Source organism: Micropterus salmoides, unplaced genomic scaffold, assembly GCF_014851395.1.
Source record: "Micropterus salmoides isolate LMB-PRFRI ecotype aquatic unplaced genomic scaffold, ASM1485139v1 Ms_hic_scaffold_1, whole genome shotgun sequence".
Classification (NCBI taxonomy): domain Eukaryota; kingdom Metazoa; phylum Chordata; class Actinopteri; order Centrarchiformes; family Centrarchidae; genus Micropterus; species Micropterus salmoides.
The window spans coordinates 7,471,183-7,487,991 of record NW_024040040.1 but is presented as its reverse complement, the minus strand read 5'-3'; the positions used below and the strand labels follow the sequence as shown (position 1 = coordinate 7,487,991).

The 16,809-nt window shown below is 41.1% G+C and overlaps 1 protein-coding gene and 1 long non-coding RNA gene across 3 annotated transcripts in view; both read left to right on the top strand.

Annotated features, from left to right (window-relative positions):
* The window catches only part of LOC119900865 (E3 ubiquitin-protein ligase HECW2-like), a 44,774-nt gene extending 31,153 nt beyond the window's left edge, over positions 1–13,621 (top strand). For both annotated transcript variants that reach the window (XM_038716163.1, XM_038716153.1), the window contains 17 exons: positions 125–249; positions 877–1,062; positions 2,407–2,562; positions 2,704–2,803; positions 2,894–2,990; positions 3,946–4,029; positions 4,324–4,433; positions 4,931–5,051; positions 5,140–5,253; positions 5,930–6,082; positions 6,240–6,338; positions 6,444–6,573; positions 6,718–6,864; positions 7,284–7,398; positions 8,784–8,869; positions 9,018–9,130; positions 9,799–13,621. In XM_038716163.1, coding sequence (XP_038572091.1) covers positions 125–249; positions 877–1,062; positions 2,407–2,562; positions 2,704–2,803; positions 2,894–2,990; positions 3,946–4,029; positions 4,324–4,433; positions 4,931–5,051; positions 5,140–5,253; positions 5,930–6,082; positions 6,240–6,338; positions 6,444–6,573; positions 6,718–6,864; positions 7,284–7,398; positions 8,784–8,869; positions 9,018–9,130; positions 9,799–9,910 — 2,048 coding nt within the window. In that variant the 3' untranslated portion in view covers positions 9,911–13,621. The remainder of the gene's footprint in view (positions 1–124; positions 250–876; positions 1,063–2,406; positions 2,563–2,703; positions 2,804–2,893; positions 2,991–3,945; positions 4,030–4,323; positions 4,434–4,930; positions 5,052–5,139; positions 5,254–5,929; positions 6,083–6,239; positions 6,339–6,443; positions 6,574–6,717; positions 6,865–7,283; positions 7,399–8,783; positions 8,870–9,017; positions 9,131–9,798) is intronic.
* A 287-nt stretch (positions 13,622–13,908) lies between these two features.
* Positions 13,909–14,930, top strand: LOC119900859. Its single transcript, XR_005444112.1, has 3 exons — positions 13,909–13,972; positions 14,291–14,332; positions 14,820–14,930. It is a non-coding gene; the product is annotated as an uncharacterized LOC119900859 (long non-coding RNA).
* The last annotated feature ends 1,879 nt before the right edge of the window (positions 14,931–16,809 follow it).

Here is a 16,809-nt window from a genome sequence, read left to right as displayed (position 1 = left end):
ATTCTGCTCTGTGTGGTCTGTAAAGCATGTCCTGGATTTGTCCTGGCCTTGATTTGTGTATTTTTTTTCTGACTCTGTGTGTGCGTGCTGTGCGTGTGTGTGTGTGTGTGTGTGTGTGTTGCAGAGCTGCGTAGGGACAACAGTGTGGCTCAGTCCAGTTCCAGGTCTCGCCTTACCCTGCTGCTTCAGTCCCCCAGCGCAAAGTTCCTCACCAGCCCTGACTTCTTCACTGTGCTGCATTCCAACCCTGTACGGAGACTTGTTGTCTTCTTCTCTCTCTTCTTTCTTTCAACCAATCCATCTCTCTTTCCCCCAACCTCCTTCTCGTAGATAGCGTTCTGCTATTTGTTGCAGGAAATTGCAAGGCCTTCTCTTCTCAACCTCTGTCGACCACAAACTCATTAAGGGAATGTACGAAAATTAGTAGGGAAAAATACAACTATTTCACTGGCTTCCTGTTTGGGTCTTATCAGTCATGCAAAACAAAATGCTACTGACAGTACTTTATTTTGTACTGTGCAAATAACACTTGCACTGTGCATGTCGCCGTATGTGCTTTGTACTGCTTTGTTGTCAGTCTATTCAAAAAAATAGTGGTGGGGGGGGGCTATGAATGACACTGGGGAGGGTCTTGCTTTTCTATAAAGTGGGATGTAAGATTCAGCCTCCCTCCCCTCACCAATAATTTTCATACAGTCCCTTACTTGTAAAATTCAAAGCACATACGCCTAATAATGGTGATGGATAATGATCACAGTGGGACAACTTCACTTAACAAAAATCTCATTTCTCTGGTGAATGTGTTTCCCCCTCTTCCTCTCTGCTATAAATTCTCCCCTGCTTCTCTCTCTGTGTCCCTCACTGTCTCTCTCTCAGAGTGCCTACCGTATGTTCACCACCAACACGTGTCTGAAGCATATGATCAGTAAGGTTCGTCGGGATGCTCACCACTTTGAGCGCTACCAGCACAACAGGGACCTGGTGGCTTTCCTCAACATGTTCACCAACAAACAGCTGGAGCTGCCCAGAGGCTGGGAGATGAAGCACGACCACACCGGCAAGGTGGGAACGACACCCATATCAGTTCCTCAAAGTCTCATTTTAATAACTCAAGGCCTTGAAGGCTTTTGGATATAGTAAAATTCAAAGAGGTTGTAGATAAACATGCTCAAACATTTGTCTCTGTTATTTATTTGTCATTTCTATTTAAAAAAGTGTTTTTTAAACATATAAATGTAACTCGATGATGATTGATGATTAAAACCTGTCAGGTTGGAACAGCCGCTGAAACTGATTTTAATGTTTTGTGGACAAAATATTCTGCCACAAAATATGTTTAGTCGCATGAAATACATGATGTCGTGTTTATCGTAGGCTCACAGTGTCATGTTCCCTTCCACACAATGCATCTAACCACAAAATTAAGAATATAGAATATCATTACCATGTTATTGTCAAAGTTAGAGGAGATTTTACTTATAAATAAAGTACTAAATGGATAAAAGTTAATAGGACATTGCTGCCTTCAAATGGAGCTCATGGTTATGACTTGGTGGTGATGGTGCCGTGGGTAAGACCTGTAGGAGACCTGCGTTTGATTCTCACTGTGACACATCCACCGACACTTAATCCCTAGTTGTTCAAGAGGCGGGCGACCTCTGACATGTATAGCAATTGCAAATGTATGCAAAATGTAAATGTATGTTATGGGTAGTCGTGTACACATGATGCTTGCAACATGGACGCCATGGACTCCTTATTGCTCTCTTGTCATTCTCCGCTTCTTTCCAAGAAATGTTGACTCACTTTGTATTTCAACGCCTTGCGGAGGAGAAAGATATGAAATGTACATAGAATTATAATATATTAAGGTACCATTCACACAAAAAATTAAGTTCCATGGCCATTTCTGAAAACGTCAGCATGTCCCTCTGCAACATGTCCCAACTTATGAACTAGAAATGTTCTGGATACCGGACCCAAAGATGGCGCGATTCAGTCCAACGTGAATTTCTCATCTGGCGAGAAGAGTCTTCTTATTTTATTGCGCGGTTCTTCTTATGTCTTATGTTATAGAAAGAGTCACAATTGACCTTGTTTGAAGCTCGAGGTGTCCTGTCAACAGTTTTACAGACGTGTTTTTTCCCCCTGCAATAGTGGCCACTGGGCAAAATTAGAAACAAGCCTGAGTGGCAGTGGCCTGTCCAGGTCTTATTATACATCCATAATACCCCGCGGCGTTCATATGAACTGTTATCTTGAACACGGTAAACATGACCCATTTGAAGGCAGCATAAGTAAATATTTGTATTTCAACGTTTCGTAGTTTCTGTATCGCAAAGAAACGTATACTGTTTACTCCACTGAAAAAATGGACGCTTGACAGTTTCTTGTTTGTGTATGCAGCCTTTCTTTGTGGACCATAACTGCCGTGCCACCACTTTCATTGACCCCCGGCTGCCTCTCCAGAGTGCTCGCCCCCCCCCAAGCCTCCTGGCTCACCGCCAACACCTGACCCGCCAACGCAGCCACAGTGCCGGGGAGGTCAGCCCACGACGACTGGTGAGTACTAAACCACAGATACATTACACAGTCACATGTTGCTTAGATGCTTGTTAGGGTTAGGGTTATGCCATATAATAACAAAACTCACCTCTGAAATCAGAAGGGAAAAAATAACATCCTCTTCTCCTCTCTCTGTAGGCGGGTGAAGACCCTCGTCATGCCGGCCCACCCGTACTGCCGCGGCCTTCCAACACCTTCGCTTCTGCCAACAGGGGTCAGTGCCAAGATGTGCCAGTGGGTCAGTATACGCACAAACATCCGCACACACATACAACCCTTCAGAAATGATCACATTTGACCTAAATGAATGTGTGTGCTCTTCTTCTAGCTTACAACGACAAGATTGTGGCATTTCTTCGCCAACCAAACATCTTTGAGATTTTGCAGGAAAGACAGCCCGACTTCAACCGGAACCATTCACTCAGGTACACACTCGTATTTACTGTAGTATTCAATTTTATTTATGTATGTATATGGCGCCAATTCATTATCTTAGGACACTTGTCATGTAGACCAGATCAGGTGAAAAAAAAGTTTTTGTTTGATGTGTTTGATGTTGGAGTTAAAGGACATGTCCTGATCAAAAATCACACCCAAGATTCCTCGCGGTGGTGCTGGAGGCCAGGGCGATGCCATCTGTGATGGAAATTTGATATTTTACTGCATTATTATAGACCAGTGTTTCACTGTGTGGTTTTTGATCATTTGGTTAGGTTGCGGTTAGGTTGCAGTTAGGTAGAGGTTCCCATGGGAAAGATGCTCATTAGAGAGTTTTCTTATCTGACTGCCCATGATAAGCCTTCATCTCAGGGCAGTTGGTCCCTACTCCCTTCCTCCCTAAGATAGCTGCGTACTATAAAGTCACCTGTTTCTTCACCGGCTCTTTGTCTTACATTCTGCAGACTGTTTGCACTCTGCATGTCTGTCCGACCCTTTGCAAAGAATAAAAAAAAGACGTCTAGATTGGACTCATTGGACTTCACTCAGTAGACTCACTTAAGGTTTAATTTCCAAAACACATCCAGGTTTTTACGTCCTTAAGGCATGCTTGAAGTTTAGCTAAGCAGAACTAAGATCTAACATGAAAAGCACAGAAACAAGTGCATTGTCTGATGCAGTCAGAATGTCATTTGTAGTGCTGTCTCTGTGCTATGAGGCACTCTAAGTCCTGACTGAAAATTCTCAAACGAACAGTTGTTATGTAGAAAATCACACAACCGAAGGATATTACAGAGAAGCAAGTAGGACTGTGGGACTCTGCCTCCTGGTCTCAACTCCGGGTCGTCATGGTTTTGGTCCACTTATAAACGCGGTCAGATTTCTAGATATGAGAGCTCGTCCACCAGTATTCTTCTAGGTGTATTGTTCTTGTGATAACAGGGAGAAGGTGCAGCTGATCCGCACAGATGGAGGGTCGGGATTGGCCAGGCTGTCGGGTGACGCTGACCTTGTCATTCTGCTTAGGTGAGACCTGCTTCCTTCCTCCCTTTCCTCCTTTCTTTCCCTCCACGTTTCCTTCCCTTCCTAATATTTGCTTCCTAATTTAATTCCTCCCTTTTTCCTACTTCCTGTTCTCTCTTCTTTCTTTTTTTTTTATTGGCTTCACTTTTTCCATTTCAGGTCTTATTGTATTAGTTGTGCATTACTTTCCCTCTGCACTTCCTTTTTATTTCCTTTCTTTCTCTCTGACTTTCAGCTGTAGTCACTTGAGTTTATTTAATTTCTTCCTCGCTCTGTCTCCCCTCGTCTCTCCTGCAGTCTGTTTGAAGATGAAGTCATGTCCTATGTGCCTCCTCACGCCTTACTTCACCCCAGCTACTGTCAGTCACCTCGAGGATCCCCGGTCTCCTCTCCGCAGAACTCGCCTGGTAAGAGACAGAGAGACAGTCACACACTTACATTACATACAGTCATTTTTATTTCATAAATACGATTGGGACCAATTCCCCAAACTATTTCAGAGATGAGGATCTACCTTGCGTACCACTTCAACATGTGGAGAAATCCAAAGCTTGACTGACTGTTACAAAGCTGTGATTGGTGCAAATGGTCAATTCTTTTAGATGACTTAAACTTAATAGATACAGTTCTATTAACTAATATTATCAGACGAGGTTCATTATTCCCCGCTTTAAAAATCAGCCGAAAATATCAGTCAACGAGATGTCCTTCAGAAAACTTCACTTCGTCATCACTACCCATAGATAAACGTCTGTCTTTGTCAGAAGTTATTTTAGGAAATCCAGTTAAAACGATGAAAAGTGGGAGAGTAATAACAAGAAATCGAATAAACAAAATAACCCCTGAAATGCACAGACGTTTGCTGAAACAGATTTTTTTATTCACTCTTTCTTTCTGCCTGTAGGTACTCAGAGAGCTAATGCCAGAGCCCCAGCACCCTACAAGAGAGACTTTGAGGCCAAACTGCGCAACTTTTACAGGAAACTGGAAACTAAAGGCTACGGCCAAGGACCAGGGAAGCTGAAGTAGGTGCATTTGCCAAGAGAGAGCAACCTTTCTTTCCTGTTTCTTTGTGTTTACACATGTTTGTGTCCTTATGTGTGTGTTACTCAGATTGATCATACGTCGTGACCACCTGCTGGAAGATGCCTTCAACCAGATCATGTGCTATTCCCGTAAAGACCTGCAACGCAGCAAGCTCTACGTCAGCTTTGTCGGGGAGGAGGGGTGAGTATGTGGGATGGAAAAGATAAGCAAGTATGACACCCACGACGTGTCTGTGGTCCCTTTTTTTTCTTTGATTGTTCGATTTCGTCAAACCAGTAAAACCATCCTATCATTGAACAAAAATCAGGATTTTAATATATCGCCATACTGACAGTAATGATTACAGACATATGGTAAACATGTGGTAATTCACTGTAGGCTTACATTATCCTAAAGTGAAAGTAAAAGAATTATTATCCACAGTCAGCCAAAATAATTAAACGTGTCATAGGGTTTAACAATTTTTAAAAAGACAATCTAGTTACATTTTTACTGATACTGCAGTTGCAATATGATTTGCAATATTGGATAGAATAATATTTTACATCATTATTCTCATTTTCATTGAAAAACGTATTTAAATTAAGTCTGCAGAATACGGTCTGTAGACCAAGACATCTCTGCAGCATGACAACATTTAATACTAAAGGGTATTTCGACACACCTCCTGCTATTTCAAGATTTTGATGAATTGTCCTGGAGTGAAAGATAATTGTTGATTGTAGGGAAAGTTATTGTAAAAGGGGTTTATTAATGAAAGAAAGAAAGAACAAAACTAATAATGTTTTAGAAAGCAAGAAGATGTGATTTACATCAGCATGCAGTAAGGATAAATCTGTGCATTTGTGTGTTGCAGGTTGGACTACAGTGGACCTTCCAGAGAGTTCTTCTTCTTGGTTTCCAGGGAGTTGTTCAACCCTTATTACGGCCTGTTTGAATACTCTGCCAACGACACCTACACCGTCCAGATCAGCCCCATGTCCGCCTTCGTAGACAATCACCACGAATGGTGAGGTTTACTCTACACACACACACACACACACACAGGGTTTTGACATTAACACCCGCCAACCCGCCAAATGCGTCCTGCAGTGCCGACGTCAGCCTGTCAGTGTGTGTGTGTGTGTGTGTGTGTGTGTGTGTGTGTGTGTGTGTGTGTGTTTCAGGTTTCGGTTCAGTGGTCGTATTCTGGGTTTGGCTCTGATCCATCAGTACCTGCTGGATGCCTTCTTTACCAGACCCTTCTATAAAGGCCTGCTGCGCATGTATGTACTACCGTAAACAATGCACAAATGCATTTTTTTTTTTTTTAACTCATTCACATATAAACCAACACACACACATTCTCGCACTCCTCTCTCGCCGTGTAGTCCCTGTGACCTGAGTGACCTGGAGTATCTGGACGAGGAGTTTCACCAGTCTCTTCAGTGGATGAAGGACAACGACATAGAAGACATGCTTGACCTCACCTTCACCGTCAATGAAGAAGTCTTCGGACAGGTTAGACTCTGTGTTTCCAAAATGTATTTTATGTGGCGAGACGGAGAGAGAAAGAGGAAGGGACTGTAAAAAGAGTGTTTTGCTTCCTCTTCAGGAAATAAAGTGATGCAAAAGATCAATAAGTTTCTGCCTGTGTTCCCATAGATAACGGAAAGGGAGCTGAAGCCCGGCGGAGCCAACATCCCTGTCTCTGAGAAGAACAAGAAGGAATACATTGAGCGGATGGTGAAGTGGAGGATAGAGAGAGGAGTAGTGCAGCAGACTGAAAGCCTGGTCAGAGGATTCTACGAGGTACAGCTTAGTGTGACGTCAATCCAATCTGACTTTCACATTTTACATTTTATATATATCAGTCTTTCCGGGATTTTAATGGGCCTTTTTGTGATTGTTTCACCTAAAATGCCTGATTTTGCGGCAGCTTTTCTAAATAATTGCGATGTTTTTCAGCATTTCTTTGCGATGGAATTGTGGGAATAAGTGGAAACTGTAAAAGTAGATGTTCAAGGTATTTCCAACTTTAGAATTATAGTTGAAGTGATTGGTCAAAATTGCAAGTCGCGCTGAATTCACAGGAATTTCTGTTAATAGTTGCGATTGTGACACTTTGGTCATTTTCAGGTATTGAGTTTCTGCGATATCTTCATGTTTTTTCAGTTTCTCTATCAAAATGTTCTGTGGAAAATGGAATATTTTGTGTGTGTATTTTCCAGGTGGTGGATGCGAGGCTGGTGTCTGTGTTTGATGCCAGGGAGCTGGAGCTGGTGATCGCCGGCACAGCTGAGATTGACTTATCAGACTGGAGGAACAACACAGAGTATAGAGGAGGTATGGAAGAAAAGACGGATGAATGTTTAACAGACTAAATGTATTTTTATTTTATTTTATTTATTTATTAATTTTAAACCTTTGTTTGTGTATGTTCCTACAACAATAAGGAGATCAAGGGAAAATTTTACCTCACGCACCGCAGTACTTTACTATTATTCATTCTACTTCTCGGCCCTCATGGCACCAGGGAGCCATACCAGGCAAGACGGGTGCAGTGCAAAATGGGGAGGGAGAGGCTGGACCCCCGTACCCAACAAGGCCTCTCTCTAGCCAGTATGGCCTGCCTGTTGCTGTCTCAGAGGGGCTGCCAGAAAACAGATCCTCTGGGAGAGGGTCGATGTCCCTTGTTCTGAGCGATGCCACTGCCTCTGGGGTGAATCCCTTCAAACGTGCTTGATATTTACAGTACAGATTCTGTCACTGTGAACAATGGCATAATCAGCATATCAGTGGCCACAGGAAACCTGCTGTGGCCACTTCCTAAGTGTTGCTAAAAGTTTGGTAAATATATATTTTTGTGTGGCTCTAAATTTTTCTCCAGAGAATAAAGCCTACTGACTTTGGAGACTCTTTATCTTGGATTCATCCAGTACTTCTGTAGTTTTGCTGGCATTTTGTCCTAAGCCGATGTTCCCATAAACCTCAGCCACACAGCTTTGTGTTTAGCGAGAATTTGCAAATGTTGGCATGGTAAACTAAGATGGTCTACAACATCATAAACATTATACGAGCTCAAGAACAGCATCACAGACCCTTGCTTATTAACCACAATGAAATACGAACCAAGTAGAGTACGTGTTCATCACATATTTCTTTCCCTTGCTTATTTTCTAATGAGGTAGTGAGGTTTTATATATATGACATAAAACATGCATGATTTGTGAAGAGGCATGTGAACCTGAAGTCTTGTATGGGCAGCCCCCTGTCTCAGCTGCCAACATGTGCGCTGATGAGTTGTAACCCACAATGCTTCCTCTTGAGGGGTTGGGAATCAAGGGTTAGACCCATAATGAGCCAGCGCCTTCAGGGTCTGTTACATACAGTTACTTCAACATTCACACACATCTCCAGCAACCAGACGCCCATCCAGATCAGCCAAATAGATAATCTTGATACTCGTACTGTAAACAAATGCATACATTAACCACAGTCGTCTAGTCTTTTCCCAGCACTTACCATGTGCCTCCTTGTTTGGAGAGTAATTGTCTCGCGGGTTCGTGTCTGTGTTGTGTCCTCCTTTTTCCCTCGGACTCGTGGCTCGTCTAACCATCAGATCCCAGACTGCTCTGAGTTCAGTTTCCGGTTGAGGGCTCGGATGTTGTTATTCAGCATGATCACGATCGTGTGGCCACAGTTACATGAAAATGACGTTTTATGTTTAGGTTACCATGACAACCACATTGTGATCCGGTGGTTCTGGGCAGCTGTGGAAAGGTTCAACAACGAACAGAGACTGCGGCTCCTGCAGGTAGGCGCACGTGTGTCTGTGTGTGTAAGATAGAGACAGAAAGTGCATTTTTTTGCCACCAGTCTTCTTATTCTCTTTTTTTCTTTTCTGTCCTCTCTCCCTCCTGTCTCCCACTTCGTCTCACCCTCCCTCCCCTCGGCCTTTTCAGTTTGTGACCGGGACATCCAGTATTCCCTATGAGGGCTTTGCTTCTCTGCGAGGCAGCAACGGACCCCGACGGTTCTGTGTGGAGAAGTGGGGGAAGGTCACCTCGCTACCCAGGTAAACACAGGAGGAAACTGCAACACAAATCTCATCGTGGTTTGATTTCTTTATGAGAGGTTATGACCGGGCTTATTACAGGTCTGTGACAGCCACCAAAACCGGATTGTTTTCCCTTTCTTCAGAGCATTGGATTTGCTGATTTTTGGTTTCAACAAATATAACAAAAATTGCCTACCTCAGCTTTAATTATTTTAAATCACCACACAGACACCATTAGCAGTATGGATATTTACGTTATGAGAAATGCAATATTTCTATACATGTATTGATCTGTACATACTGTATAGTGTAAAGCAAACAACAAGCTACTCTCTGCCTAACAAAATATGGACATGACAGCACAGATATGCTCCTATTTTAAGCAATCCAGCTGTCAACAAAGGTTACAGTGAACATACTTTCAGCAACAGTGGAGTGGCAGAGCGCCCTCTCATAAACAAACTATGCAACAACAACACTCATAACATGATGGAAGGATCGGTCTCGATTTATCTGTTTGCTATTATCGATACGGCACGCCGATTTATCGGTTTGGTTACTACAGTGCTTGTGTGTTGGGCTCAGACGCTGTCTAAATGTGAGTGGACTACGCTCCCCGAATGCATCCTGGAGCGAAAGTGAAAGTGAAAAGAAAATGTCTAATATCACCTGTGGTCTCTCTCCAGAGCTCATACCTGTTTCAACCGGCTGGATCTGCCACCGTACCCGTCCTTCTCAATGCTGTATGAGAAGATGCTGACCGCAGTGGAGGAGACCAGCACCTTTGGGCTGGAATGAGAATCTCTTCTGTCCACCTACCTAATTCACAGCTACCCTCAAGCTTGAAAGCCGCCTTTAGTTACCCCTCAAGGACTGCTGGTGGTAGTAAAGAGAGGAAGCCATGTCAGAAGCTGAACATGGGTTCAAAAAGCTGTATCCAATTTATGGTTTGTGTTTAATTTATAATTTTATAACAGGGGCTGAAAAGACCATTTGAAATGTCCCGTGTACAGAAGTAAACGCTTATTTCGCACCTGTTTAGTAACGCACACTATCACCTGCGTGATGCGACGAATAAAGACTCTCACTGCCTTTGGGACCAGAATCGTAACTGCCAGGATTTGACCAATCAGATGGGTTTTTCTTTTTCACTTTCTCTTTGATACCAGGAGGTAAAATTTTAAGATGTACACTACACATCAAAGGAGAAGCGACTACTGCCTTCACTGCAAAAGCTGAGTGGCCTCTTTTACTCTGGCTTGGATGGACCTTGAAGGATTTTAAGGCCTGCCCAGAACTGTGAGCTTTAGTGACGCCGTCATTGTAGTACAGTGTCTCCTTGTGGCCTGTTGCTGTAACTGCACTCATGTACATTTTGTTTCTCAAAGCCTTTTTCGAGGGCCGCCTGAGGTAACTTTTGATAAAGTTTGTGGGATTTTCCAGTGAACTTCTACAGCTGATTTTGCTGATCCTTGGCCAGACAGAAGCTTTGATATTGTTATTACAGTGATTTTCTAATGATGTGGCAGTTATATGTGGATGATTTGAATGTAAGTAACTTTATGATTTAGATTATGTGGGGGGGGGGTTGTACCCGATCTGGATCAATTGGCAAAAAATATTTGCTCAGTAAAAGAAGTTAAAAATAGCTAGATAGTAGAAAATAGCTTTGATCCAGGTTTGTTTTCTAAAGTTTGTAGTCTACACTCAAAATGTGTAGATTGAAAGACAATTCTATATCGAAATAGTCCAAGGAAATTAAATATTCACACACCAGTGGCAGATCTAGAGCATTTTAGATGGGGAGGCAAAGGGGTGGCATGGGAGGGGAAAGGGTGGGGGTCCCCACATGAAAACTCATGCTCCTTCTGCAGGTAAATATCTAAGGGGTGTGCACTTTACCCCCCTTCCTTTGTATTTTCTATCTATGCTCTGATCTCTAAGAAGTTCTTGGTTAAAAGTCATAAGCTACAATCAATCAATCAATGAACATTTAACAGGGAATGATTTGTAGAGTACCCAATCTCATCATGGCTAAAATATTTCCAGTCAGATATGGACGCATGGTCAAGTCCTGTTAGCGTCAGTTTGTAATGCACCGGGGAGCCCCTTAGTGTCAGAGATTATCAGTTTTATTTCGAAAGTCTAACGGGACGTTGCATATTTATTGTTGTTAACTTGACCCCAGAGCCCTACATGTCAAAAAACAACACGTAAGGGGTACCCAGGGCGTTAAAAAGCACGGTCAAGGGGTCTTGACCAAGGTCTGCACAGATTCACGTGCTTATATTAACAGATGGATGATAGGGGAAGAACACTATATATTTACTAGTTAATTAAATTAAAAAACTGACTGAACATTCCCTAAATATCTAAATTTACTATGTATTGCACTGTGTTTGCTGTCCAGCATTTTATTTAAGTTTTTGAGTGTGAAGTGTATGCCTTATACAGGGCCCACAAAATTCCAGCAATTGAATGGGGGGGGGGAAAGTCCAGTCCATAGCATGTACACTTCTCTCTTTTTGATGCAAAGGGAAGCGATGATTAATAATATTGAGATTTTGAATACTAATGATTAACTGCTCACTAAACTTCTGAGTGTAGGGAGCAGTGAATGACGTGGTTAATCAGAGGATTACCAAAGTTATTACCATTCATCCTGAGGGGAACAATTATCTGAACCAAATTCCATCCAATAGTTCAGATATTTTAGTTTGGACAAAAGCGGTTAACCCCCTGATAATGGCGTCTTAAAACTAAGGGCTTTGCATTAATTTGCAAATTAATGTTGATCTAACGCTACAATAATGAGCGTGGATTTTCTCTGTATTCTTTGCCTGTTTCAGTGATTAAGGAGGTAGTGGTGACAGAAGATTACTTTACAATTACAACCCCCCCCCCCCCCCCCCCCCCCCCCCGCCTCCCTCTAGATCAGCCCCTGTTGTGCAACACCAGTTGTACTTATAGAAAAGGGTTCTGAGACATTCAATAATATATCAACTGGCATAAAAATGCTGCTGCATAATCACTGTTGCTCCTTATTATTATTATTATTAACATCATTTTTATTGTTATGGGCTTGTTATTCACTTTACACACTATGACTAAGAGCTCCAAATGATGGAGTTTTCTCTTTTTTTCTTTGCTCTTTCTACACTTGTGTTGTTGTCCACATCAGTGAATTTGATTATACATGCTGTATGTAAACTCTGACCTGACGAGTTGAACTCTGACAAAGTTTAATAGCACCTCTAGATTTGCACTCATTTCAATATTGAATGACTTGTATCAACTCAATGTTAATGTTTATGTTAATTTAATCATGTTGTTTTGTGGAATTCACATGGAGAGCTCCCACAGTAAACCGTAAAAACCATACGGTCCTCACAATAGAAAAGCATGAACATTTTGTATAAAGTACATTTTGAAGGAGCTTGCATTGAATATTTTCTCTTTTGTACATGTAGATACTTCCTTCCACACGTCCTCTTCACTCACATTTCCCCCTGCACTATGAATGTAAGCACACCTTGAACTGCCACACATAAATACAACTGTCCACGTGCAGGCCTACAACATAAAACCCTTCTGAATGCCTCATTTTAGACACACAGCGAAATCCAGATTATGTGGAAGCCTATTTCGGCCAAGAAAAATTAAAAATAAATGTATGAAAAGTTAAGCCTTGTTCTGAAATTCTTGCAGCAGGTAATTTTCTCTTATTTCTACTAAGAATCCCTCCTGGTACACAATATTTATCTTCCCTACAAGGTCATCTTTAACTGGCCTAAATCTGAACAGCCAATCTGCTGGATGTTAGACTCAAATGCATTACGATGAAATCTGGAAGTGCAACGTTGCACAATTACTATCTCTTAATTTTGCCATAGTATCTCGTAATTTTTCCTTAGGATAAGATTTTGTCTTGTCCTGAGAATTATTAATTTAGTCTTTCATTCATCTATTTATTTTTATTTTTCTGGCGGAAATGGGCTTCCATACGACCAAAGTTACTACAGATTGCTACAGACTCCTTTTTATGTGTGTTAACCATATACAAAAAACTTTAAAACCACTGTTGTCATTTTAAACAGATTTTGATAAAGTCCTGGACCTACTGTTTTCCTTGTTTACACTTTTAGAGAATGTACTCGAATCCAGAATACAAACATTACATTATTTCTGCATGAAGTTAACATCTTGGGTAAACTTTCATGTGCAAATTCAAATGAGATCAAATTATTCCATTCTCATCAATAATTATATTATTTCCCTCGCTGAATGCACTGCCCTCTGTCTGTCTAACCAGAATGTACCAAAGCTCACATCTTACAACCAACCACTCTTGATCCTGTACAGTCCACCTCACTTTTAAATATGAATGTTTGTCAGACTTCCTCTCCTAAAATAAAATACCGTCTCTCTATGCAAGCTGTTTCCTCTTCTTTCTGTGTCACTTTGACTGTAACTGAACAAACGGAGCAGGATAATAAATGGAAGTGAATATTTGTGTCCTGTCTTTTTTTTACTCTTGGGAACAGAGTTTCTCTCATATGTTATATTTCCAGGTCTAATGGTTATTTATTGACATGATCATTGTCTTTACTGATATGATATGTTGTAAAAAATGTTTTTCTACATGTTTGTACCCCTTATAGTGGACCTTATCCAAATGATTATGTAGCCTATACTTGAAAATTAAAATGTAATTGTAACACCCCCCTCTGTACTCCCTAGTTAGCGCAGTCTGGATTCCCCCTTTGTATAAATGAAATTGGATTCCTCCACTCCCTGTTTGACAGTCTGCCCTTTTACCTGGATGTATCAAGGATGGAAGCACATGCTACAAACATTTGGGTAACTGCGTTGGATAGCAATGAATTTGAATGTATAAATGAATGAGATTTAATCTGTCTGTGTAGGACGCTGTTCTGAAAATAGTTAGCAACAAGAAATGTTAATGATGTTTGAGAAAGGTGTTGTAATTGACAATAAAACAACAACACAACAAATATTAAAAAACAAATATACATTATTTACAGACACACTGTGGATATTTCCAATAGTTAAAATAAAGATCATTCAGGGTTCAGAGAGCAGCTTTTAGGAGCCGATCCACGAATGAGGGACTGATGATTGTGCATTTGTATCAATATGTTTCATGTTCTTCTACAGATTTCCTTCTACAATCCCGCAGCAGCCTTTCCCTCAGACCATGTGAGTAAAGTTACAAACTTTTTCAGCAGAGCAAAAAATAAACCCACAACTTGGTATTATATTGATTGATTGTTTAAACTGACATTACTACGCTACATGTTACTTGTACATTATTATACCTGTACTCCTTACTCACCTACATTTGATATCTTTAGGTAATTTGCCAATTCTTAATACAAACATATATTAACAATTACATTATGATAATTTAGGTTAAGATAACCAGAGTATTTTTACACTGTGGTTTTGCTACTTTTGCTTACGTAAAAGTTCTGAGTACTTCTTCCTCACTCATTTACATTTAAATACACTGTGTTGCTTTGTTTGCCACTTAATGCTGCAGAAATCAGATGTTTTCATGATGTTGAATGTTTTATTGTTTAAGTCTTTAGCTTGTATTTATTGTTGCTTGTATTTTCTTTACAAAATGTTATCATAGATGTTTAAAACTGCTTAATCACATCATTGCTGCTGCTGTCTCCTCCAGGCTGTTGGGACATGACTTGAAAACTTGGTACTGGACGCAGAAACTTCTTCCAGTATTCATGATGTTACAACTGACACAATAAAGGGACAGTGTTTGTTTTCTGTTCCATAACCCCCTGCTTCTATCTCTCCGAAACACCGGGAGGGGGACACGGCCCCCTCCCTCTCCCGCAGGATCGGCTTCAGGTACCGGCGACAGGCAGGATTTGAACCACCGCTGCACCGTTGGTGCCTTGCAGTCGCCATCGAACCCCACCGCGCCACCAAGTCCCCTTCGCATTTGAACTTTTTCTCCAGGCGCTTTTATCTTCTCACTTTGGGTGTTAGACCTCAAAATTCACTTATAAGGATCAAACCCACAACCTCAGAACTTCTGACCAGTCTTCTAACACGCTGAGCTATTTGATCTGAGACACTGAACCTCTCTTTCTTAGAGCTTTTTACTTCTTTGTGGACATCTGACTCTAAAAGTCATTAATAAGGGAAAGGATCAAACCCACATCCTCAGAACACCTCAAGAGGTATTTAACACCCTGAGGCACTGGGTCAGACAGGCTGAACTTAACATTACGTAAGCTTTTCAGTCTTTCATCTGTGTGTTGGACCTCAAAATTAATAAGGCCATATAAGGATTGAACCCACAACCTCAGAACTTCTGACCAGGCTTCCAACACACTGAGCTATTTAATCTAAGACACTAAACCTTTCTTTCTCAGAGCTTTTCACTTCTTCCTTAGAACATCCAACTTCTAAAATCACTGGCGCCTCCAAACACCTGCTAAGGCATCTAAACCCCCTGAGCCACTGGGCAAGAGATCTTGCGCCAAAAATTTTAAAGGTCTTTAGGCTTTCTGTTGTGTTGTACAAAAAATAACACTTCGCTAGATTACTCGAGGATCAGACCTACAACCTAATCAATACTCCTGGAGCACCTGAAGCTGTGAAGAAGTGTCCTTTTTAAAGCTTTTCATTTCTGGTGAAAAGTTTTTGATACTAGGATGATCTCAAGTAAGTATATTTATAGGATCAGCAAGTTTCTTCAAAAATAAACAAAATACAGCTAATGATACACTAACTTAGATAAAAGTGCTACAGGAAATGCAAAGATGTTTACATTTTTCCAGAAACATAAAATCATACTTTTATACTTTAGTTTAAAGTTCACATTTAATTAAGAAGAGGCACACGTACACAAAGTGACAGATGATGTTGAAACTTAATTTAAGCCCCAGTATGACTGGATTTGCTTCTCCAGGGGAGGAGGGGAGATTTTTATCGTGTGTGGAGCGTGTACAGTATGTTGGTCATTTTTCAACCCAATCAGAAATAATTACCAGCTGTTTATCTGGGTATCTCGCAGTTATTTTCTGGATAAAAAGAGCTGCTTGTCCTTCCACTTTATTATTTATTTCATTTTTTAATGTAAGAATTTGACTTGTGTGTGTGGCCTTATACTTTTTACTTTATATTTGTGCACTCTAGAAATAAACTTACTACTTAAACTACCTACTGTTTGGAAACCAGAATGACGACAGAAAAAAATATGCATCTTCTATCTCTGCTTTCTCAGCAGATTTGTTGACGTGTATTCATGATGGACATCAGAGATAATGACATCCTGTTTAAGTGCATGTCACACAGTAACCTCCCTCCCCCTCAACTCTACGGCGCCTAACCGTGCTTTATGCAGTCCAAATGTGGCTTTCATCGCTCCAAGTTAAAAGACGACTTTCAAGGCCCACAACACGACTTAGCGTTGCATTATCAACTGAGATTTAATGACCTCTAAAGAAACGAAAAAGAGCAGAGTGAAGACGCTCTAAGAAGTTAAGGCTGCTCCTAAAGGTCCTGTCTGTATAAAATGGGATTCAGGTTGGTCACGTCCACTTTAGGTCAAATGCTGTTTCCATTTTCATTTTAACATGGTCCTAGAATGCCCACGTTTCATGTGAACATGAAAACTGTATTACTGTATTTTCATTTACAATTTT